This window comes from Malaclemys terrapin, chromosome 4, assembly GCF_027887155.1.
Source record: "Malaclemys terrapin pileata isolate rMalTer1 chromosome 4, rMalTer1.hap1, whole genome shotgun sequence".
Taxonomy (NCBI): Eukaryota; Metazoa; Chordata; order Testudines; family Emydidae; genus Malaclemys; species Malaclemys terrapin.
The window spans coordinates 46,089,601-46,114,430 of record NC_071508.1 but is presented as its reverse complement, the minus strand read 5'-3'; the positions used below and the strand labels follow the sequence as shown (position 1 = coordinate 46,114,430).

General features: G+C 41.7%; 1 protein-coding gene across 1 annotated transcript in view; it reads right to left on the bottom strand.

Annotated features, from left to right (window-relative positions):
• Positions 1–2,791: 2,791 nt before the first annotated feature.
• The window catches only part of TSPAN32 (tetraspanin 32), a 64,573-nt gene continuing 42,534 nt past the window's right edge, over positions 2,792–24,830 (bottom strand). The window contains exons 5-8 of the mRNA XM_054028743.1: positions 14,488–14,589; positions 12,748–12,840; positions 10,018–10,101; positions 2,792–6,436 (exon numbers count right to left, since the gene is read on the bottom strand). Of these exons, the coding sequence (XP_053884718.1) occupies positions 6,341–6,436; positions 10,018–10,101; positions 12,748–12,840; positions 14,488–14,589 (375 nt within the window). The 3' untranslated portion in view covers positions 2,792–6,340. The remainder of the gene's footprint in view (positions 6,437–10,017; positions 10,102–12,747; positions 12,841–14,487; positions 14,590–24,830) is intronic.

Genomic DNA, 24,830 nt, shown 5'->3' with positions numbered 1-24,830 from the left:
AGGAGGAAACATAGGGCCGTTTAGGGACTGAGGAGTATTTCCCTGGCCCCTTGTAGTGCCTTTACAGTCATTGTGTGTTGCCAGAATAGCATCTAGGGGCCAGGTTGGGGGAACAGAATCTGTGTCCAAGAGCCCTTAATCCCAGTCACCTGCTTGAACCACTAGTGGACACTGCCTTTTAAAAAAACCTTGTCCAGCATTAACCCCAACTTGATGAATGAAGAGCAGCAGCAAAGGGAGTTACTGTCAATTTTCTGTGTATGGAAGACTGTGACTGCAAAGTAGGGGGTATTTAAAGCTGGGAACAGGGGAAATCATTCGATCAGCACTGGTAGGGCTGTGATGAATACCCCAAAGTGTATTTTTGATGTATTCATTACTTATATTTAAGGGGTGCTGGTGCAACGCACACACCTCCTGGGTGTGGTGGTCTGTCCCATCTAGTGGCACGGAGACCACTTAAAGAGATAAAATGAGTCTGCTCTACAGCCTTAGCTAACAGCCAGTTGGCTTTTAGCTCATCTGGTAGAGGCTCATGCACTAAGCTCCAGAGATCCCCCATTCAATCCTGCCTGTTGATGACTGGGGTCTGTCAGCGTTACACTGGGATGCTCTTTTTTTTGGGTGTCTAGGCTGTTGGTGTGATGTGTATCTACAATATTGTTCTTGTCATACTAGATTTTGGGCAAAACTCACTGAGGACTCATGGCTAAATGCCACAACCTCAGAAAGGAGGGGAGAACTGGCCACTTCATTGCAAGAAAGTCTGCACGCTAAGTCTGCTTCTTGACTGGACAAATAACTGTCTGTACTCCAGATGCACTAGCCTGCTGTAAAAAGGATGCATTCCAGGTTCCCACCCCTGCCTCCACAGCAATGAAAAAGCTTAACATGCACTTTTCAGGAGAAAAAAAAACCCCAACCAGCCCCCTCCTCCGGCCCCAACAAAGTCCAAAACACAGAAAACCCCTCTTCTCCACCTTCCAGGCATAGGTGTCACAGCAGTTACAGATGTGACAAATACTGGATACCTGCCTGTTTCCCCCAATGTAGATCTAGTGAGCTGTAAAAGACTTTTAACAAACCTTGGGTTTCGGCCCTTTTTTGCTTTTTTATGGTATACAAAAGAAGGCCTGAAATGATTTCACTTTTGTCACACGCCAATGGCCCCCTCCTTCAGGGGGTCTCCTGGAGAGGCAGATCAGCACTGTATGTTGCTAATGCTGTTGCAAGCATTGCAAAGTATTCTGTGAAGGGTTAAAGGTATGAATGCGGAACGAAAGGTTTCTTTACAGGCGGCGAAAGGCCAGAGTGGGAGGAAAGAAGAAAAGAATGGGTTAACTTGATGTTCCAGTTAAACCCAAAGATAAGAAGCTGACTCCAGCCCAAGGCCAGCTGCTACTGGCCAAGACAGAAGGGGCGGGGGGGAGGGAGTCCAATCCCCCTCGACCAGCCATGAGAAAGGAGAGTTGTTGAACAAAATGCAGGGGCCGCGAAAAGGAGCGAGATTGCAAAGGCCAGCCAGGGACAAACAGAATATCTCACAGCCCTGAAACCAGTGTGTTTTGGGAAAGCTGAAGAAGCCACGGAAGGCCGGTTTGTACTGGTACACAGAGTATAGGGAACAAAGGTCTCTGAAAGAGACGCCCCCAAAAGACCTTAAGGTTTAAAACCCTCCTGAGAGCTGAAGCAATCCGGAGATCACAGCGGACCCAGGAAGACCTGTGCGCACAGGACAGAAACTCCTGTCCACCCTTCCCCCTCTTCTTCTTACGTTACACCCAGGCCTGGCCAGCCTCGGGTAGTGAGTGTGTGAGTATGAAAGTGGGTTAGGGCTTGGGGCACTAACGCTTTCTTCCTTCCTCAGAGTGACGTGGGGAGCACCCCTCACTCTCTGCTGTTATTTTATTATTTTATCAATAAAGCTTTAAAATTTAGACACTTGGTGTGTTCCATCATCTCCTCCCTTAACGATCCTGTGGCCTCAGCCTGATCACCTGAAGCCTCAGGCAGATTGGCATCAGAAATCTGTCACACCCTCAGCCCCTTACATTAGAAATACCAGACTGGTCTTCCCTGGGTGGGCAGGAGGATCTCTTGGGGCTCTCAGAGATGTTCATTATCTACTCTCCAACCTTAATGGACAGGGTTTGGGGTAGTGCTGATCTAATAATGCCATCCTTACACCCAAATATTCATTAAATATGGGAGTTAAATAGATGTGAAAAAACAAGTAATGAACTAATCTCGCTCATTAAACAAATAGGCTAATCAAAAATGTCTTTCCCCTTGCATTTGCTCAGGCTCTTGTGAGGTCAGAATTTCACTAGTTTTCCAGTCACCATAGAGTCTTGCAGCCAAAAATAACGCCCCCAGAAACCTTCCTTTCAGGCTTTGTGTTAAATGTTGGTTATTTCTTTTACCTGAACACCATGTTCTTTAGATATAGATTAGACGCTTACTTGTTCTTTCTTAGCTTGTTTTATTCCTTGCAAACTACATGTTCTTGATCTAACCCTAGTTGGTTACTAGTGAGGGGAGGCTGATGACTGCAGCAACAAGGAACAGAAGCTGAGCAGATTGGTAGTTCCCCTTCTTCAAAGTTTGATACAGTCATATCTGCCCTTCACTGCTAGGATATGTTTGTATGCCAGACCGACTGCCAGCTGTATGGATAATACATCTTCCCAGCGCTGAAATAATTACTGCCAAGCTTCATTATACAAACACCACAGCCACCCAAACAGCTTGCTGTGCACACAGAAAGAGTGAGGGAAGATAGCATTTTGCCACAACATACATTTTTATTGAAGTAGTCAAGAGTCATATGACCTTCCAGCTGGCCTTTGGGATAACCATAGCATTAGCTTTGACAGTGTACATCAGTTTATGTTTAATTCGGTAGTATGGTATTATAATTGTCTATCATACAGATCAGAGGTTGGTTGAAACAAACAATGGGGCAAATCCTCAGCTGAGGATAGGGCCCCATCTGTAGCATTAAAGTAATCTAAAGCATTCTGAAATCGACCCTTGCAGTTTCAGAAAGTTCCTTGCCAAAAGGAGCTGCGATCGCAAGATATTTCAAATAGTTAGGACAATGCTTCCTTTTTCAATTAGAAATGTAATCAATAAGAAATATCTAACTAATCATTAACAAACATACGAACACCTTGTTATTTTATGCTAAAAAAAGATGATACAGTCAATTAGCTTATTGAACAGTCAAGGTGAAGTGAAAATCTTTATGGTGACCCTGTCCAAATAGTTATAAGGACTAAATGACCACAAATGATAAATCATTTGTTTATCTACTTGCTGAAACTGTTTAACAGATAAAGTGATCTGACCAACCTTATCACTGATGTGTGGAGTATAGCCACAAATTGGTACAGAGACATGTACAGCTGTTTTGTCTTATTGTTTCATTACCATCAAAATTATTGGTGTTGAACCAAGAAAAATCAGTCAATTAATTTTATATTGCTGCATAACGAACAACTAAACAACTGCACAATCATCAAGGAATGTCATGAGACTCTATATAGAGACAGGAGTTTGAAAGTGGCTATCTGTGCAGACTGCTAAATATGCTGATTGAGAAACTGCAGCCTGGGAAAGAAGGTGGGGTTGTGCAAAGTTGCTCAAGATACACTGCAAGAGGAACCTACAGAAGCAGCTTGTGGTAGTAGATTACTGACTGGAGCCTGGACTAAACAACTGTCTTAAAAGATTATCATACTAAATGCACAATTGGTGGCAAAGGATGTTGCAAGCTGATATAGGTCTTAAAATGTATAGTGCAAACTGGTATGTCCCAAGCTACTTGTCTGGTTGGATGTTTCAAAATGTCATCAGAAATGAGGTTTGCTTTCTAATTGGCCCACATCAACTTTACCTAGAAAAGGAGCCAGGCCACACGGCTTATCAGAAACTGTACAAAACAGCTGTTCACCAATTTGCTCACTGAAACTGAAACATCTGGATGAGATTGCATGAGAGTGGGATTGTCATCAGGTGGCTACCAAGAGCACCCTCTCTCTGCTAACACCTGATGTCTTGGGAAAACAAACGATGGGAAATCAATGGGAATTCGGCACCTAGGTGCTTTTGAAAATCCCGCTAGGTGCTTATCTGCAGCTTTAGGCTCCCAACTATCTTTAAAAATCTGGCCCTAAGTCAACAAGTAACTGAGAATGTCGAGCCTAGAAGAACTCATTTCACTGAGAATAGTATTATTTGTAACAGGAGAATCATGGCTGGGTACAGCAAAGGTGCATCTCAGAAAGATTAAGAGTGTGTTAAAGCAATCAGCCTAGGTGCTTGTCCATACAGAGACCGATGATACGTCTACACTACCCAGACTATAGCAGCACAGGCTTGTCATGTAGATGCAGCCTTCAGCGACAGAAGGGGTTTTTCTACACCTATTCCTCAGCCAATGCTAGTGATGTTGATGGAAGACCTCTTCTATCAACTAGTGATGTCCACAGGGGGGTATGTCAGCATAGCTATGTCCATCAGGAGTTTGCTTTTTTCCCCACTGACGTAGCTATGCCAATGTAACTTTTCACTGTAGACCAGGTCTTCATGCATGCCAAGCTGGGGTGTAAATCTACAGGGTACTAGCCTGCTGTGCAGTAACTGGCTGTATGCATTAAATGCTACCATGCATTAAAAGTTCTGCAATGTGCTTTGAACTGCTGCTGTTTGAAACACGCTGCAAAAAAAGTGAGTGGCAACTGTGTCCACACACACAGTTGGTGAGCAGCAGGCTAGTGCCATTGTAGATTTACACCCCAGCGTCCCCTGCACTAAGTCTTCATGTGGAGAAGCCCTAGATCATTTTTTGCGGTGACAAGAAACTAACAACTTCTTAGCCAAGAGAGAAAAAGAATTCTGAATTGTCCAGTTAAGCTCAAGACTTTTGCCACTACTGAATATTTGGTTAAAGAGTTTACAGTATTCGTGAACGTCCAGAGAAATTATAATATTGAATACATGCATAATGGAAAGAGTTTAGCTATGAACAGCACCAAGGCAAAGCAATTTTGAATCAAATTGACTTAGAATATAGAAATTTGAACAAGTTACTTATCAAACTCGAGAGAGATTTGGTTGAACTGCCATGGGCAGTCCCATAATCCCATTGACACACGTAAGCATATTGGTGGATTGATAAGGATCTTTACTTAAAGATACATAGCTCTACAGGGATAGTCACATGGTGAAAATAGTGTAGATTTAGGATAAAGTTTGTCCGTGTAACAAGACTGATAGGACCTTGAGTTAACTGAGTCTCAGAGATTAAAGCCAAAATTGTCAGAAGTGTAAACTAATTTTGGGTGCCCTCTTTGAGAGGACTAGTGCCCATTTTTTCAGAGTACTCAACATAAATTTATTTATTTACTTTGTTATCTTGTGATACATTGTAACATCCAATGTTGACGTTCTTTTAAATGTAAATGCTACCGTCTTTATTTTACTTTCCGTAATTTCTATTTGTTTTTTAAATTCTGTTTTGGCAAAACACATTTATAAATTTACAATAGTTCCCCAGTTTGTAGTAATTTAGTTCAGGAACAGAATGGACTGTGGGAAACTTGGTGGATAATTAGTTAAATTAAGTTACTTATTCCACGTGTCCTCTAATGCATTTCTTTCTTCTTTCTGCCAAGTGCAATTGGTTATTTGGTGGTGGTGCGGGGGTTGTTTGTGTGTGTGTGTGTGGGGGGGGGGTGCGGAATGTAAGTGGTTGTTTTGCCATGAATTGTGGCATGATTGATTGGCATGATGCATTTGTTTTGGCTATAGCTGAGAGGACATTCTCCTGGCAGAGGGGCATTAAAACTGGACTTCTTTTTTTTCTTGCTGGTATTTTAGTTTCTTTGTATGTCTTGGCACACTGATGGGGTTTTAAGCGGTCTGTTTTCAGGCATTGACAGAAGTGATTAGACCAGGGTTTGGTTTTGGCTAGCTGGGTTGGATGGTTTTCTGGGTGAGCGGCTGTCTGCTTCCTTGCTACCATCCACATCTTACACCAGTGCTAAAGATGCCTATCTGTGTCTCTACATGGTCCTGATTCCCCAGTTGTTCCTGTCTGTCTTTACAGAAAATGTCACATCTTTCTCTCCTGTGCTGCCCAATGAACATTCCCACTAGTCAGCTGACAATGCAGAGGCGGCAGGTAATGCAGTAAAGAGAAACATGAAGGTACCAAGGCCCAGCTCCAGTCACCTAGCCACAGCTTCTCAGGGAACTCTGTGGAGAACTTTCCGATGGTTTCCCAATTCAAGGGTTGGAAATCCTTGCTCTGGTGGGGAAGCTGGGCGACTGTTTTCTAGGTCTCTCTGAAAATGTATTTGCCTTTCCGGTCCAGATTGTTGCTGAAGTGGATGGAGAACCAGAGGAATGAAGTTAAAATCATCCCATAAACCTAAGGAATCAGAGAGGCAAAGAATTAAATATCAGGACTGATGGTTGGCGGTTACTTCACCTGAGTGCAAAGGTACTGATACACACACATCAATACTGAACATTGGGTAAGGAATGGTGTCCCTAGTCTCTGTTTGTCAGAGGGTGGAGATGGATGGCAGGAGAGAGATCACTTGATCATTACCTGTTAGGTTCACTCCCTCTGCGGCACCTGGCATTGGCTACTGTTGGTAGACAGGCTACTGGGCTAGATGGACCTTTGGTCTGACCCGGTACGGCCTTTCTTATGTTCTTATGTTATGTTCTTATTCACAGGTATCTCTGAGCTACTGTATCAGGCTGTTGCATACACAAAAAAGTTACATTACTGTGAAATGCTACGGTTGAAATTTCAACAGAGAGAGAACAATATCATGGTTAAGGCATTTGACTGGGACTCAGGAGATCTGGGTTCAATTCCTGCTCTGCCACAGACTTCCTGTGTGACCCTGGGACAAGTCACGATCTCTCTGTGCCTGAATTTTCCATCTGTAAAATGGGGATAATGGTACTTCCTTTCTCCCATCCTCTGTCTGGTCTGCTTAGACTAAGTTATTTGGCGCAGAGATTGTTATATACAGCATCTAGCACAATGGGGCTCTAATTTCAGTTCCAATACCATAACATCAGCAGTGAGAATAAGTTGGAAAATTTAGGATTCAGATTCCCACAACCAAGTTAAGTCTGCTCCTGTGTGCGAACCGTCTGTACTGCAGTAGTCTTTGATTGAAAAAACCTCAGTAGGTACTGTTTGGAGTAATACAACATACATCACATACATGTGTGCCTCTGAGTACACAAAAGAATGCAGTTCCTTTGTACTGTAGTATACAAATTTGCTGAATGATACATCACATTGCCCAGTATTGGTGTGATCATATAATTGAAGGCTGTATCAGAACCTATATGTGCAACATATCAGAAGCCAGGTTGCTGTGGGAATAACGGTGGCAGTAAATATATGTTCTTTATAAAAGTTTGCCTTAATATGAAAATGCCTCTTTGAATGTATAGTTTGATTTTTGAACATTTATGGACAGCTCATTGGTAGCTGGAAGATAGCAACACCTGCAATCACTAAGGCAGCCACCGTACACTTTTCTTTGCATCCTGCAATCATAATGGTAAAAATATTTTAGAAATAGAATGAGGCTCCTCCCACCATATTCTTCAAAACCAGTCCTAGTTGATAGCTGCCATTTCACAGCTATGAAATAAAAGCCACAACTTTCTTTCAGTAGAGTTGGAGTGAGATTTTTCCTATACCCAAACTGAAAACATTACCCCAAATATTCCAAGATATGACATTGTATAATTCATCTGGTATGTCTCATGCATAGTTCCATGGGAGGAGCTAATCTACACTGAGAATTAACATAACTATTGTAATATTAGTGCTAGAATTTTATATACCTATGTAATTCTATGCATCAGGAAATACCCTGGATGGAATTGTTATAAGTCAGATTGCTTAGCGGCTGTTCCTAACGGAATGATAAAAGTTTAAACTAGAAATGTTGCACACTAACCTTTATGATTTGAAATGTTATGGTTATGTTTGTATTCTAATTGGCTGAACCAGAAGGGTTTTCTAAGCCTATCAGAATTCAGCAGGTTAGGCATCATCTGCTCCTGTGCCACAATTACATGTGCCATCTTCCTGCAATAGTATCAGAGCTCTACCCACTGCTGCTCTTCCATCCTCTGACACAGCAGTTCAGAGGAGAATAGCTCTGACTAACATTTTGGGCAAATCAGTAAACTTTAAAAAGGGCAAATATTTATTCCATCATTATTAAAAGACAAACTGATATTTAATGCAGGAGTCAGCAGGCAGGTGTGATTCACTCTGGGGACTCTTGCTGCTCTCAGGCAGCATTCACGGAGTCCAGGCAAACCCTTGAGTGTATTACAACCATGTATTTAGGTCCAGGTCATCCACTCATGTATAGCAAGTTAGATATAATAACTCCACATTGCACGGCGAGCCCGGGTACATTTAAGGGTGATCGTGACAAGTCTGAAACCCAACTATGTGTACAGACCTGGTCAGAAAAATCTTGCTTCAATAACTGAAGCTCAATTGGAGAGTTATTAGAGCAGGTGAAATTTAATATTCTGTACATGGAACAGGTCTGAAGGCATGTTTTATTACAAGTGCGAGACCCCTGTGTAGAGGTTGTGTCTGCCAAGTGGTGACTAGACACGAAAAAGGCTTGTTCCATTAGCAGCGTACTCCAGCCATTGGCTAGATGCACCATGTCTGCATATCTGTAAGGCAGTGGGTTAGCATCTCACCTGCCCATGCACCAACAACACTCTCCAGCCACAGGATTCCTGCCCCTTCTTCTACAGGACTTCAGTGTTATTCAAAAACAAAACACTGTTCAGCACACCAATCCTGTCTTTTCTCCTGACCCGGGGTCTACTGCAGGGGCCAATCTACTCCCTACAGGATTACACTTCACAGAATGACTGGGAGTCAAGACAAGTCTCTGGTTCCTTCTTCCTAGCCTGTTCCCCACAGGATTACACAGGCCATCTGCCAGAGAGTCCCATGAACTGGATTCTGTCCTCAGCAGCAGCCTTTCTACTCCCTGCAGCTCAACTGAGCTACTTGCTGGCTCACCTAATACCAGATGATCTTCAAGTTATCACCTGACACCTAGCCTCAGCTGGGAGGCAGGCAGCTGACCTCCTGTGTATCACAGGCCTAGCCCTGCAGGAAGTTGTGGTCTTGCATATCTAACAGTAACATTACAGCTGGTTGCAACTGCCCATTATTTTTTTTTGTAGGAAACTTAATTTTGGGAGATTTTTTTAAAGACATTTCCCATGATGAGTTTTCAATTTATTTTTTTTAACAAAAAATTTGCATTTAAAAAAAAATTGTTTGGTAAAAATATCAGGGCTTGGGTAAAAGTTTTCAAAAAGAAATCAACTTTTACCAAAATAATTTTGGTTTTTCATTCCAAACACTGGAAAATTTTGACCAAGATGAACATTTTCTATGATAATGTTTCCTTTGGTTGAAAAGATATTTTTGGTCAAAAAGTGTTTGATGACAATATTTTGACCAGCTCTAAACACCACAAAGTAATGTTAGATCATGTGGTGGTTAGAACATGGCACATCCTCAGCCACAGGAGAAAATGCTTAGACTCAACACCCTTGACAATGGGATTCAAGTTCTGAAGAAGCCAATTTCCAGACCTATTCCCCAAGCTCAGCACAGAACCTGTGGCTGCCAGGAATTTAGGGAGCCCATTCCAGCAGAGAACTGGCTGTGATTCCTCAGACTGACTGGCAGCCCTATTGGCATCTACCCAATGAGACGGGATAGCTCCTCCCCTAGTCTCTGTGGTGAATCACATCATCAAGGTTATTTCCTTTGCTATTGAACGTCATGCTGCTGGCTCATCACTGCCAGATCCAAAAACCTGTCTCCTGCATGCAAGCTTTTCAACGTGACCTGCCCTCTCAAGCCTGTCCCTGCCTCAGCTTGTTCAGAAATTAGGGTACCAATGGAACAAAGATAGCTACCATGAAGCAGATTGTGATGATCAGTAGCGCAGAGACAAAGTCCATATGTTTTTTTAGGAAGTCTTGGATCTCTTGGAGGCAATCCTGAAATGACAGAGATATTATATGAAAGCACAGTGGCAGCTTGGGGGAGTTCACCTCTTTTATCCCTGAAGAGGCTTCCCCATCTCCCTCTGCCTGACAGGGTTTAACATCATCATCCCTCACAGCAGAAGCAGCTTCCAAGCCCTGTCTCTTACAGACCCTGTATCGTAGAGACAGCCTCTGTCTAAAAACAACAGGAATCAGAGTTAGGTTTGCTTTATCCTGCTTTCCTCCTCCTCAACCAGCAGAGAGAGCGGCAGCAATAGTGCAAATCCTCCTTCTTGACTTTACCTGTCACTGTATGCAGCGTGAATTCTGGCACCAGTGCACTGCTGCAGATTGTGCTATACTTTGAGACATGGAACCTTGGCTTGGTAGTGAATGGGGTCTATGTCTCCCTGGTTCTATTGCCATACCGTGCTCTCCATAGTCAGTTACCTACAGTATACCTGCCATTGCAGTGATATTTTTGGAATCGCACCAGGTAAAATATATTTCAAGATGTGTGTGTGTGTGTGTGTGTGTGTGTGTGTATAAATAAATAAAAATAAAAGGGGGGGGGAAGAAAAAGGAAGATGGAATGAAGGCATGTGAAATGCACAATAATGTTTGTTGCAGGTCTTCTGACATGCTGTGGTTTAAGTCTGCAATGCAATGCTAGTAAAGGGCTTGGATCCTGCAAGATGCAGAGCACTCTGGCTGGAACTAGCAAAAGCACGTAAGCTAGTGTTTAATTTTAAGCATATGAGCAGGCCCACTGAAGTCTGTGTGTGGGTGACAGACACACTATTCATATGCTTAAGGTTAAGCACTTGCGTAAATACTTTGCTGGATCAGGACAGAGTACTCAGATCCTTGCAGAATTGAACCCAAAGATAAAATGAGCAGCAGCTGCTAGGACACAAGATCACTTCCTCCATTCCCATAAATTCTACAGAATGCATCACTGCAGTTTATCTCCCGTGACTACCAGCAGGAGGGAATTCAAAGCATAAATAGCTATGTAACCACCCTGCTCCTGCACCACCACACAACAGCGACATTTCTTCCCCTCGCTTCTTTTCCTACAGCCATATTATCATCAATTGCAGCCTGTTTCATAAGGTACACTTCAGAATTCAGTTTTCAGAAGGCAGATATATCAGAAAGGTTGCTATCCCATGATACCCTGTATCATCATGAATTTGTCCCAGGTCCTGAAAATTGACAAGCAGGATAATTAAAAAGTTCTGAATTTATACACTATGTGTTAGGACATTGCATTAATACAGGATGTCTTTGCATAACCACAGCAACACAATCATTTTGTCTCCTAGGACAAATATACATATTAAGATGGCAACTTTAATTAGCACTACTGGTCAAACAGAACAAAATTACACAGTCCAGGGAAATCTACTGAGAAAAATCCAAGTTACTGGCAGAGATCATCTGGTATTGGGTCTGTTTATTTGCTTCCTCAAAAAAAAAAAAAAAAACCAACAACAGAAGAGCTTACTGAAAAGTGGTTTATGCCCTTGAATGGAAAAAAAAATAGGTTCCTGGAAGCTAGGTATTTCCCAGTGAATTCTTAGTAATTCTCTAATACCCTGGAGAAGGGCAGTATGTATAATTTACATATGAAAATCTGCATGTTCAGCTTGTTGCTATCTGCAAGCAAAGTACCTCTCACACCTCATAATTTAACTGCAAATAGAGATGTCTGATTGGATTGATAGGCATCTGACATCACACAGAAGCATGACATCATGTGTCCACTGCAAAGTCAGAGGACAAGAAAAGAAGCTTCTGAGGAATGACAAATTGAAGAGATCAGGCATTTTCATAGCTCTCTAGGGCTGCAAGCATCAAACCGGGCAAAGGAACAGCTACAGAATTGTATCTGTGGCTCAGGGAACCACTGATCCACTGCAGTTTCTTCTAGCTGCTGTTTTCAGTCAGCAAGACGCCAGTTTGCATTTCTAATTAAAAAAAAAAAATCAATGCCCTTCTTCTAATGGATACAACTGAGGAGGTGTCTTTTGGCAGCCAGTAAGTAGGAGTAGGAGTGATGGCAAGGGACATGGGAGGTAATCCTTCCTCATTTTATCCCTCAAAAGGTCACCATTTCTCTCATCCCACCTGGAGTTTCCCTTTAATAGTAGGGAAAAATGCAAGTGAAAATATGGCTCAGAAAGTTCCAAATAGACACGGTCAATAGTGCAATGAAAATGGAGGCAGCTGGTGAGAGCGAGGGGGGAACTGGCTTTGAGCTGGGAGCCTGGAGCCCAGGTGAGATGGAAGAAGGTCTTGTCAGTAGCTCCATGGAAAGAGTTTGGGAATAATGATCATCCTGCTGAGACAAAAGACTCAAGTTAATGGTCTGTTGATGTAGATGCCAGTTAATTTGGAGGGAAGGAAACAACACAGGAGCTGCAGCAGTTGTAGGGCTGGATTGGGATTGAAAATGCTGACCAAGGTAAAGAGTGAGGAATTAGGCCTCACGGCTTCTCTGCACCACATGTAGTCATTTAGGTCTTGTCTAGACTGGGACAAAAGGTGCTTTCCCCCCCCCCCACTCAAGTTAGGTCATTTGGGCTAGTTTAACTAGCAGCTAAAAAGCTGATGGGTGACATCTGACAAATAGCTCCTGGATTATTCCCTTACCTCTCTGGCTGTGCCTATATGTTCTGATGGACATGTCTCATTTTCAATGCCTCCTGTTTCTCCAAAGGGTGACTGCTTTCCACAGCACAGAAACTGAAACAGAAGAAACAAAAACTACGTCACTGCCTGGGTTCCTCTTCTCTTACCAACCTTCTGTCTGGCAGACTGCTGCAGGATGAGTTGAATTCAGGGGAGATAAACATTTTTCTCCATCTTCCTTACACTGGGCCAGGATTTCATAACTCCCTGGCTGCAGAAGGCAAGTAGCATTATAAATAAATATATCATTATAGCAGTTAAAAACAGGTTAAAAAGTCTTAAGGCCTGATCCATACCCCCATTGAAACCTGTGGGAGTCTTTACATTGATTACCGTCGGTTTTGTATTAGGCCCTAGATTGTCCGTTCACAGAGCCATAGGTTAATCTGCCATTCCCTCTGCTGAGAAATCAGGACAGAAAATACAGAGCTAGAGGGAGGAGTCCAGAAACAAATAAGCAGTGTTGACCTTCCCCTCTAGTCCCACAGCATGACATTAGATCACTATCCGAACAGACCTTGCTGTGCAAGGGTATGGCATTTCCTTTACTCAGCTGTCTATAGAGGACTCCTGCGTTTCTCTCCATAGGAAACATTCTCTCTGCCACTGTGTTATCTCATCTTGCACACACTAAGCGAAGCAATCCCTAGGCTCAGTGCAGTCACATTAATCTACCTACTGCATCACAGAATTGGGGCGATAGCTCTCCTTTATACCTACACGCTGCACTGCAAGGTCAGGATTCCTCAGAGCTGCGCAGTTTGCTTTGTCACGTTAGCAGCTTAAAACTTTGCAAAAAAAAAAAAAAAAAAGACATTATTTGGTCCTGATGCTTCCACAGTGGGAAATTTACCTTCAGCTGGCCATATTCTTGAAGTTGTGCCTTCAATCACATTCACATTCTGGAGCACCCACAGGCTATTGACTCTGGAATGGCAACAACAACATTGTGGGACGGCTCCTACCTTTCAGGGATATGGGCTACTATGCAACCACCATTAAGGAACCAGCATGGAATGGCAAAGGGACTACATGGTTTGTGGTGTGAAATGCTCTTTCAGGGAGGTGAGATTACCTCTTGGTATTTGGGTGAATGTGATGCTCAGAAACCCAGGTCTCCTCACTGAGAACTGTGTGCGTGTGTGTGGGGGTTGGGAGTGTCATCACTGCACGATGGTTGGAAATCTTAATATTTGTATCAAAGGGGTAGCCGTGTTAGTCTGGAACTGTAAAAGCAGCAAAGAGTCCTGTGGCACCATAGACTAACAGACGTATAGGAGCATGAGCTTCCGTGGGTGAATACCCACTTCTCCGGATGCATGCATGCATCCGAAGAAGTGGGTATTCACCCACGGAAGCTCATGCTCCTATATGTCTGTTAGTCTATAAGGTGCCACAGGACTCTTTGCTGCTTTTAATATTTGTAGTATATCATTATCTATAGTCCTATGAAACTCCTATTAATCCTTTCATCCTGCTGCTAATTCAGCTAGCCAAACCTGGCAATGCCAACCTCAGAAAAGCAATAGCAGTAGAGGCCACAGAAGAACTGAGCAGGAGCTCTGTGATCTAAGGAACAAAAAACCACTATGGTGTTTGGGAAGTCCAGACAATAGAAGAATATAGGCTTCATCCAAAGCTAACTGAAGCCAATGTAAAGACACTCTGGAGCAAGATCTCCTGAGCCTGGAAGCAACTTACTGTTTCATGGATGGTAGCTAGTTCCTGCCTCCTGAAGCTGGACAAGTTCCTCCTCACTTCCTCGTACACAGAATCATACACATCCATCATGGCATCTTCTACCTACAAAAAAGGCATGTCCAGGATAGGGGTCTGACCAGACAAGTCACTCTTCATTTTGCTAGGCACTGTACAAACACAGGAACTCCCCCAGGCAAAGTGGGTTAGCAAATAAAGCCAGATAGATAGAGGGCTATCTCAGGTCTAGTAATGAAACTCAAATATAGACAAGAGGAATTTGAACTGCATTTCTTGTTTTACCAGGAATGGATTGTTCCTACAATTCTAGGGAGGACATTTTTTGAACACCTTCCATGAAATAGACTGCAGCTGTTTCTGGAATTAGTACTAAGATGTAAATATTCAGTATAATATATGGCACATTACCTGTTCAGTTTCCATTACAATTAATTTTAGTTACATGACTAACCTGGGTATTGTACTGAATATTTAATTCCTACATTCCCTTCTATGTGACACCATTAAACCATATGAACAAAGGTCTTTTTGTTTTTATACACCAATATTTTTATACTTGAAGTATTTAACTAGCTCAACTACAAGTCTTTTGACAAAATTATTTCCCAAAACATTTTGAAAAATGTTCACAATTTTTGACCAGCTCTAAGGTGTTTTGTTTGAGTAAAGCAGCCTAACTTCCTACCATGTAATCCATGAAAAAGGATGGTCCAGTGGTTAAGTCACTTCCCTTCTTTACTCTGACACAGACTTGTTGTGTGACCTTGGACAAGTCACTTAGGGCTAAATCCACACAGGAATGCAATGCCTAACTCCTACGTACCCTGCCATCCAGTGGAATTCATAGCCGCTAATTGTCTTCTGCAGCATGAGGATAATAGCACTTCCCCAACTCACAGGGGTGTTTTGAGGATAAACACATTCATGATGGTGAGATACTAAAATATTCTGATAACGGGTGCCATATAAGTACCTTAAGTAGATAGTTACTCCAGTACAACACAAAAGTAACTCCATTCTAAATCAATGGACTTTCATTGGTGTAAAACTATAGTAATGCAGTGGTGAATCAGGCCCTCAATATTCACTGAAAATATGAAATCTCATAGCTTCAGAAATCTCAACCAACCTTTGTTCAGCTTTCAAAAGAAAAAAAAAATCTCAATTGCCCTTTGTTCTAGCTGGGAGCTGGTAAAATTCTATTTCTTTCTTTCATTTTCTCTTTTTCTTCCAATATTGATCTGAATGGGTCTGAGACCAAAGCTTAGCACTCAGAACAGAAAATTAATCAGTAAGACAGAGAGCAAGGGGAAGGGGAGGGAACAAGTGCAGTTGGAGCAAACCCATCTCTCAGCAAGGTTTTGCATCAAGTCTTAAGGGTTCTGCTTAGAAAGTTACTTAGAAAAAAAACCAGCGTGTATTATTCTTTGCAGCTCCGAGATGAAACAGGGATCGTTAGAAAGCGTTAGCCAGCCAACTGCAAAGTCTCTGCCAGGGGCTTATAACTAAGGAGGAGGTAGGAGAAGCAAAGATGACTTAGTTTTGGTCCTAATTCACAGCAACTATGGATTTCAGGCTTTAGGCAATGTATCAAAATATTTCTCCAAAAGTATCAAACAGGGAATAGATATGAAGGAAGTTTGAGACTTTTTATTTTTATGGGGCCTTTTAAAGAGATTTGTAGCAATGGCTTCATAGATCTTTGAAAGCAAGAAGTGGTAGAATGAGAGAATTTCATGTGAGCACCGCCACAGAATTCAGGGAGTTGCAGAGGGAATAGCTGGCAATTTGTAGTCCAGTTGGTTGATCATTGGTTCTAATCCACAGAATACCTCTAATCTCCTTGGGGTGATGGGGCTTTGCGGTTACACACAACATAATAAATTAACATAACAGGTGTTATTAGAGAGAGATCCAGCAATGCACTAATAAAGGTTCTGATGAAGATACAAAACTGCCAAATGCAGTAAAACAAGCTGCTCCCAGGAAATTAAAAATAGCCACCTGCACCATGTGACACAAATTCTGTCTGCCTGTCAAAGACAGAAAAGTAGAGGGAGGTTGGTCATTTTGTGACTTTGGTATTACTACTTTACAGTACCACCACAGTCCTGTTCTTCCTAAATAAACTATATATTAGTCCCAGACATGCTACTGTGGAAAGACTAGATTTCAAACAGTGAGTGCAAAGGAAGAGATGACCCATTGGCAGCCTGACATGAGACTGTAATTAGTGGTTATATAGACTATCCTTTACGTGGCCTGCCCTCTAATACTGACTTCTAGACCTAGTCCAAACATTTTGTCTACTTTTCCCAAATTTAGTGGCCTTTCAACAAAATCAAATCCTCGTGAAAAGGTTCCTATTTTGTTGAAAATCAGACATTTTAAAACAAAAATCCTGGGGAAAAAAAGAAAAAAAAAACCCAACAACTTTCCTGACCCATTAATGTCTTACACTTCTGGAAAAGCCAAAGAAGTGAATGAGAGGAGAAGGAAGAGCCATATAAGCCAACTGGTTCTCATGCCATGAAGCATGTTAACTTTTTCTGAACTTTCCCAACCCAGGTGTTAGACACAGATACAGAACTGGTCTGGTACTAAGATGACCTCTATGGACTATATTTTTGAGACAAAACATGCATTTAACTATACTTGCATAGTCTTGTGTAGGTTTATGGTGCTGTATATGTAATTTGTATTCTATACAATAATCATACTATTTAATACTTATTTATAGTTTAGTAAGATAAGTATTTAATAACTTAGACCATGATTTATTTTTATTTTTTTTTTAAAAAGGAGCCTCAAGTGAGACTTCCAAGAGTGGGATTTTCAAAAGGATCTAAATGACTTAAGCACTCAACACCCACCGAAAGTCAACTTTAGGTTCCTATATTTTGAAAATCTTGGATTAAGGGTCCTGGAAAGATCCTCTCCACGTTACTGACTAGGGAACTTCTGAAAAATTCAGAAGTGTTAATATTAAGATCTAGTAAATATTTGGAGAAGATACTTCAGGAAGTTTAGTTAGTTCTGAGTATCAGAGGGGTAGCCGTGTTAGTCTGAATCTGTAAAAAGCAACAGAGGGTCCTGTGGCACCTTTAAGACTAACAGAAGTATTGGAGCGTAAGCTTTCGTGGGTGAATGCCCACTTCATCAGACGCAAGCAAGCAAGTTAGTTCTGAGGTTTCCAGTTTGGGTGGATGTAGTCAATCATTGCCTCATCCAAACCCCATTAAAGTCAATGGAAAAAAACTCTTACATTATTTTTGGATCAGGTTCTAAAGCTGCTAGTTGTTTACCTTAGTGATGTGTCAGTGTATCCTGAACCATCAGTGAGACGAGAAAGCATCAACTGATGCTTAGATTGCACAGATCATTAAAGAACTCCCCAAACCTCTGCGCACCTCCAGTGACAATGGAACAATCTGTGACCAGACCATAGTTATTTTCCAAAAGAGTGGCATTATGCAGGCAGCTCAACAGTCGCATTGGCTGAACATTCATACACGTTCTGTACCGGTGATGAACTTTACCCTTAGAGTCCTTTTCAGAATGTCATGCACTCATGCTGCATGCGAACAATCCTAGCATAGAATAAGTGCAGCAGTCCAGATATTCACAGCTGTTTGTTGCTGAACACATTGTACAGCTGCTGCCATGTTGGCTGGTACATGATGGTCACAGCTGCATAGAGAGCAGATTCATTCTTCCTCTAAAACACCATGTCATGGTGTGTATCGGAGGCACTATATAAACACCAACAAAAAGGAGCTATGTTAGGGTAAGAGACTGTTTAGTTACAGACTACACCATTACTGGACCTGCAGAAATGGATCACTTGACTCTTTAGCTGGAAAATTTGTTTGCAATTGGTTGTGTAGTTGAGCTTTGAAAAATATTAGTCCTGCGTTGCTGTTCCTATCCAGCTCAAAATGGGGTGCAAACTCTTAGATGTGAAACTTCCCCTCTTCACTTCTTCTAAGGAAGATATAGTGCAAGAACAAAAATAAAAAATAAAATAAAACGCAACTCAAAGAAAATGTGAGCTTGAGACACCACATTGAAATTCTGTACCCGCTGATGTCAATGAGAGTTTTACTGATGTAAATGGAGCCAGAGTTTCACCCCTGGATTTTTCTCAAGCAAGGGACAATGAATGCTGCTGAACTAGTCTGCTTAATTTCCATTATACTGTTCTCTCTTGATCCCGGGATTCATGGTAGTGGCACAGTTGCAATGAAGAGCAGTAATTAGTCCATTACATTACTTCAAACTTAATGATTAGCCTCCTTGGATTTCCCACTCCAAGTGCTGAGAAGTCAAGGCAGTGACTCACAGTTCAGCAAACAGGATGCCTTTTAATGTCCTGTTTGAGTGGTTATGTTCATATTGTTAGTAATATGCTTTAAGAAAACCACAGATATGCTAAGCAACTTGACACAGACTGGAGCTACCACAAAATGGATTGAGCAATTTGGACAAGAGGTCCCTGGGATGGATTTGTATCAGCCTTTATTCTAAAGGCTTCAAAAAGCACACACATAAGCATAAGCGGGGTCAGGTCACTTTCTAGATTGCTCTCTGCAAAGAGGTTCTTGTTACTGAGACTTTCTGCACAGTGAGACTGTTCTATAAACATGGCAAACCATGCATGTGCTACTGTTGGAGCAGTATTTCTGAAAGCAGCTCTGATTCAGATTGAGACTGTCCCTCCTGTGAAACAGGTTTAGACTAAAGAAAGTCTCCAGTTCGAATGCTTTAGAGTGTAACAGTTTTATTAAGTTCTCCAAGCACCCTGAAGTACACAGTTTCAGTTCTAAGCTGGAGCCAGAGAAACTACTTGTTTCCAGTTGTATTCCTGGATGAAACACCTCTAATTAGAGCCTGCTTAGACATGTCAGCAGATTGGGAGACTACTACAAAGTGAGGTGCAGTCAACTACATCAAAGTTATTTGCGCAGTGTTTCTCACACAAACTGGAATTTTGTTTATTCTAAATGGGATCAAGATTGGATGCTTGCCACTCACCCAGATTCCCTCCCATCCCTGTGGCCCCCAGGCCTGGTCAGGCTGTCCCAGTGAGCAATATGTTTAAATACAACTGGGCTTTTACCCTGCCTAGAAATTTTAGAGTTCAAGTTCTTTGTCTCATCTAGCGACTAAATCACGTCCTTATCTATTACCTTCTCTAAGTCAGAAATTGCACCTTCCCAGTGTCAAGTTAGTTATAAAGGAGGATTTTATCTTTAGGTACATTTGGAATATATGTATTAGACAACACTGTCTACCTTCTTGGTTTGCCCACCCCTGTCATGCCAAAGATTGTCAAGGGAAACGGCCTCTGAACATCAGTGTTTAGGCAACCTAAGCAAGTCAATTGAAGGCTTATTGGAAAGTTAATGTGTTTAGAATAGCACCAAGAATGGTTGTAGCCATAAATTTAGCTAAAGCATTCAGCAAAGATTGTTTAGTAAATAACCTGTTAGCAAACCTGGAATTTGAGGACAGTTACAGGAAGTTTTATCATCAATTGAATAACCATTTTATTGAAAAAGATGATTTTGCACTTATTTCTCTTTCATCTGAAAAGTCCTGCCAAGGCAGAGTTATGGAAGCATTCTGCTACAAAGTGGTTATTTTTTGGGGGGTCTTTGATACGCCACAACTGAGATCATTCATAGTGGCCTCAACAGATCTGCGCATTCCAAGCTCATAGTTGTCTTTAGCACTGTTTTTTTTAACCTTTACGTATATCTGTTTTACTGCATTTTCAAGTCATAAACGGATAACAACTCTATTCCTTCATAATCTGAGTAAGTGAATCATTTATAGTTTCATTTGACTCAATCTTTTATTTTTTTATATTTTTTAAGGTGTAAAGCCATGTGTATTCATGACACTTTAGAATCCTGGAAACATAAAAAAAAAAAAAAAAAAAAGCAAATTCCCTGCTCTGTGGCGCTTACGATCTAATTACAGTAGATTGAAAACATAACAGAACCTGGTGGGAAGGATGGTAGAGAACTTAAGCAGGAGTTAGTGAAGACAGAATGAAACAATGGAAGCACTGTAGTCCTGCACTGATTCTCTTTCACGCTGATAAACCCAGATAGCCAGAAATGACAGAAATTACTATTGTCATGCATGATAGGCCACGATGAGAATCGAGGATAATGGATCTTGATCATCCAAGCAGAACCCTAATTAATAGCGAGGCCATCTGATTGAAAGACCACCAATGTTTCTGACAGTGCTTAAAAGAAGAAAGTAGACAAAGACCCTTTTGCGATTTCCAGAACTCTGGGGCTACCTGAGGCCCACACAAGAATCATAGCTTCAAGCTCATTGGAAAGTCCCTGCTCCACCTCTGTGAGCAGACTTGTTTATAAATTACAGCAGCAGTACAGTTAAACACAAGTTTCCTTGTTTATGCACTGCAGAGAACAGGCCAGAATCTCATTTAACTGGCCAGCAAAGAATTACCCCAGTGGAAGGGGACTTCTCTCTGGCATGAATAGAGCTGGCTCCTCCACCCCTCCAGAGGATATGTCAGAGCACAGCAGTGGGGCCAGGGGTCGGGCACAGTTCAGTTACACTATGCCAGTCCTCAACTGCAGTAAGTTAAATCAGCCTGGGGATCAGGGAGCCTTAACTGATCGACCCCAGCCAAAATCTGCTGAGGAAGCTCTCTCTTTGGAAGGTTTTATGTATATTCAATCCTAGGTTTTTGTACACAGGATCACTAGTGCACTTCATTTTCAACTGTATGGAAGCACAACAGGAATTCTTTATGCATGGGGTCTTGAGAATTACCACATTGTTAATCTATGTATATATCTAGGCATCTAGATTAGGCTATCAGTATTGAAAATGTTGGTTGAAGGGCTTGATCCTGCTCCCATTCAAGTCAATGGAAAAAACTCCCATTGTCCTGAGCGGACAGGGCATTAGGAGTCCGCCAGTGGAGGACTGTAGAAAAGAAATAAGGGTGCTCTATTTAAGGAATAGTTCTCTTTTTTCCAGGCTCTTGTGCACACATGTATAGCAGGCAAGAAAAGATCCTCCAAAAGCTGGGGCTGGGAGGTGAGAAGAAAGCAGGGAAGGCAGGGAACGGGGAGCACAAAGCGAGGGGAGACGAGAAGCAGGGACCGGGAAGGCAGAATGGTGCGGGAGAGAAAGGTAGGAATAAGAGGAGTTGCTAGGGCAGAAGCAAGGAATTGGAAAGCGCAGCTGAGGGCGGAGGAAAAGGACTGATCTAAAACCTGATTCAAAGTCCATTGAAGTCTCTGGAATGACTCCTACTGACTTCAGTGGGCCATAGATCAGACTCCTGGTTGCTTTTAAAGAGCTCACTCATCTCCCATTGGTGTGAACAGGTTCTTGCTTTAGAGTTTTGAATGTCTTGGTGCAGTTTTCTATTCTATTAATAGCCTGTCAATTCCTCCCTTTAGTTCTCCTCAACGGCAGTCAATAGTAGCAGCAGCAATCTGGTCAGCACCACAATCCAAAATGGGACCACAAAGGGGAACAAGCTAAATGGTGTTCAATCTTTCAAGTACTTTTTCCACAAAAATCCTTAGACCCTCCTGTAAAGTGGCAATGTAGCAGTAAAAAACAGTATAGGCCTCTCTTCTTTTAAAACAAGTCTTTCCTGGAGCCTAACTGATTGAAACAAGAGAAAAATCCTCTTTTCAGACATGAATAAGTCTCTTTACAGGGATCATCACTTTAAGAAGTGGATGGGTTGTTGGATACCAAAAGTTCCATTGAAGCCAAAAATAAAGTTGAAACAGAAGGAAAAACGTTTGAAGATTGAGTAGTGGAAGAATGTGCTTCAGCCACAAACTTCAGACGAAGCTTAAGCTGTTCAAAAAACTGCTAAATAAAAAAAAATGAATACACACTTTTTTGAATATTTAATCAACATTCTGATTTAAAAAAAAAATTCCCCAAGATTTCAATGAATATTTTCAACAACAAAAAATTTACAAAAATCTCACCAGTTATAGAGCTGGTTGAATCAAAATCCAGCAACATTTTTGCAAAAATAAAATTCTGAAGTTTTTCAAAAATTTCAGTGAAATTCTCTGAAAAACATTCAGCCCACATTTGAAATAGTTGAGAAAGAGGTAATGCCCCAAAATATTTGAATGCAAAAATCCAGTCTAGTGACACAGAAGATATGGATGATGCCCAGGAATGCAGCAGAGACAGGCACTATCTTTCTCAAAAATATAGTATTGTATTCTACACTCTGACAGGGGAGATTCAACCTTTATAGTAGCTGGACCAAGAGTATAAAATCCCTGCCAGAAGGAATCAGAGCAAACCCAAATCTTGCTACATTCAGAGCAAAATGTAAAACCCACATCTTGATGAACATAAGGGAACATGCTTAACTTTGAGAATATGCTTAAGTGCTGTCCTGAATGAGACCGTTTTCCTGATCTGAGCCTTTAAATGGAAATTATAAGAATTCACACATAATTCAAAGCTACTTCAGTCCCAGCCGGCATTCCTGCAAGGAACAGTATTTTGTGCATGCAAGTCTGGATTTTACATTTTTGATACACCTGTTGTTGCATCTTCCTTTGAAAATTTGATCTTTACACTTGGAATTGTGACTAAAACAAAGCTAATTTCAATCCAATATGAACTGACGAGGGAACCAATGGTTTTGCTTTGTTCCAAATAGAACATTTTTGATCAAAAGCCCCAAATTTAGGAAATTATTTGCAAAGTTTATATATTATTGTTAATTTTGCCTTTGCTCTCACATTCAAAATGCCAGGATTTTGCTGTCCTAAAGCTGCAGTCTTAAATATGCCACCCTGCTCAATAACAAAGTAATCAGCTGCTGCTCTATTATGAGATGCCTTTAATTGAATTCTGCCCTTTAGAAAAGCTGAGTGGTCCCCTGGGCTATGAAGGAGGATGCAGTAGGCAGAAGGAGTTGGGGAGTGGATGGCAGGCTGACAGATTAAGAGATGGCTGTTAGCTGACTGCAATATTCCTGAGGACAGACATCAAGGTGGCTTATAAATCTTATAAATGGAGGGGAAGACAATCTTACATTATCGGCTATCAGTCCTGGAGTGTAAAAGGTTTGGCTTCTCTTGTCATCATGCAGTGAAAAGGAAGATCACAGGCATTTGTGTGCAGATTCCTGTGAAAAAACTTGTGTGTACTGCATCCATCGCTCTATAAAAGCTAACCTATTAATTTATTCCCTATGCACAATACAGTACAGAATTAAGTGGTCTAATCTTTACACCCACCTGAAGGCACTTGGGAAAATTGTTATTTATGAAAACACTTAGCAATTTATTAAATACAGGTCTTGATTTAAACAATGAAAGGAGTTTGCCACATAAAGAGAGGAGGTTCATATTCAAGGAACACACTGATCCAAGGGCAACCAGGAGACAGTCCCCTGGAATTTTGGAATGATGTAAGCATTAATGTTAATCTCAGCTTCCATTTAATGAAAGCCAAGTCCAGCTCTTCTCCTGCAGAGAGCACCTTCAGATTATACAGTGATGGATTGTGGCAGAAGCTAGTCATGGAAGAATCTCTAGAAAAGTATTGGCTATTCATGGCACACGCTGCAGTCACTCAGGGCCAAACTACAAGAGTTGCTAAATCCCTGGAAGAAGTTCCTTAATTATTCCTTCAATGATTTAATATTTGGGCTTCTGCAGATGATACTGCATGGCCAATAGGAATTCCCTCCTAGCTACCAGCTAGCTCCTGTCAGTGTGGCCTCTGGCCACAAGAAGTCACATCTCAGTGAGGAGCTAGTTCGGATGCTGGCAGAGTGGAGGGAGGCAGGTGAGGTGGTTTGGAGGGCGGGAGGGTGCAGAGAGAGAATGCTGCCTTCCCTACCATCAGGTCTCTGTGATGAGAGAGAGGCGGTAACAGACAGAAAAAACATAGGCCCCCTTCTCCCAGCAACAGTGGGTTCTCTCAGGAGGTGGGAGTTAGAAGAAAGGTTAACCTCACAAAGGGAGGAGGATGAGCACACACAGCAAGAGCTGACCTTTGGTGAGGAAGAGAAGGAGGTGGGTGAGGGGAGAAACAGGAACCTAGAGTGGAGAGAATGGAAAAATGGGAGGAGTGAAGGGCACAGAGAAAATAAGATGGGAAAGCAAGAGGTGGGTGAAAAGGAGCTAATGGGGAAGAAACAAAGAATGAGAGGAAAGATGCTGCTTTTCTAAAAAAAAAAAAAAAAAGGACAGATGACAGGAGGAGGAAAAGTAGGAAAAGAGAAAATAATCTGAAGAGGGAGAAGATGAAAATAAAAAAACAAGGAGAAAGAA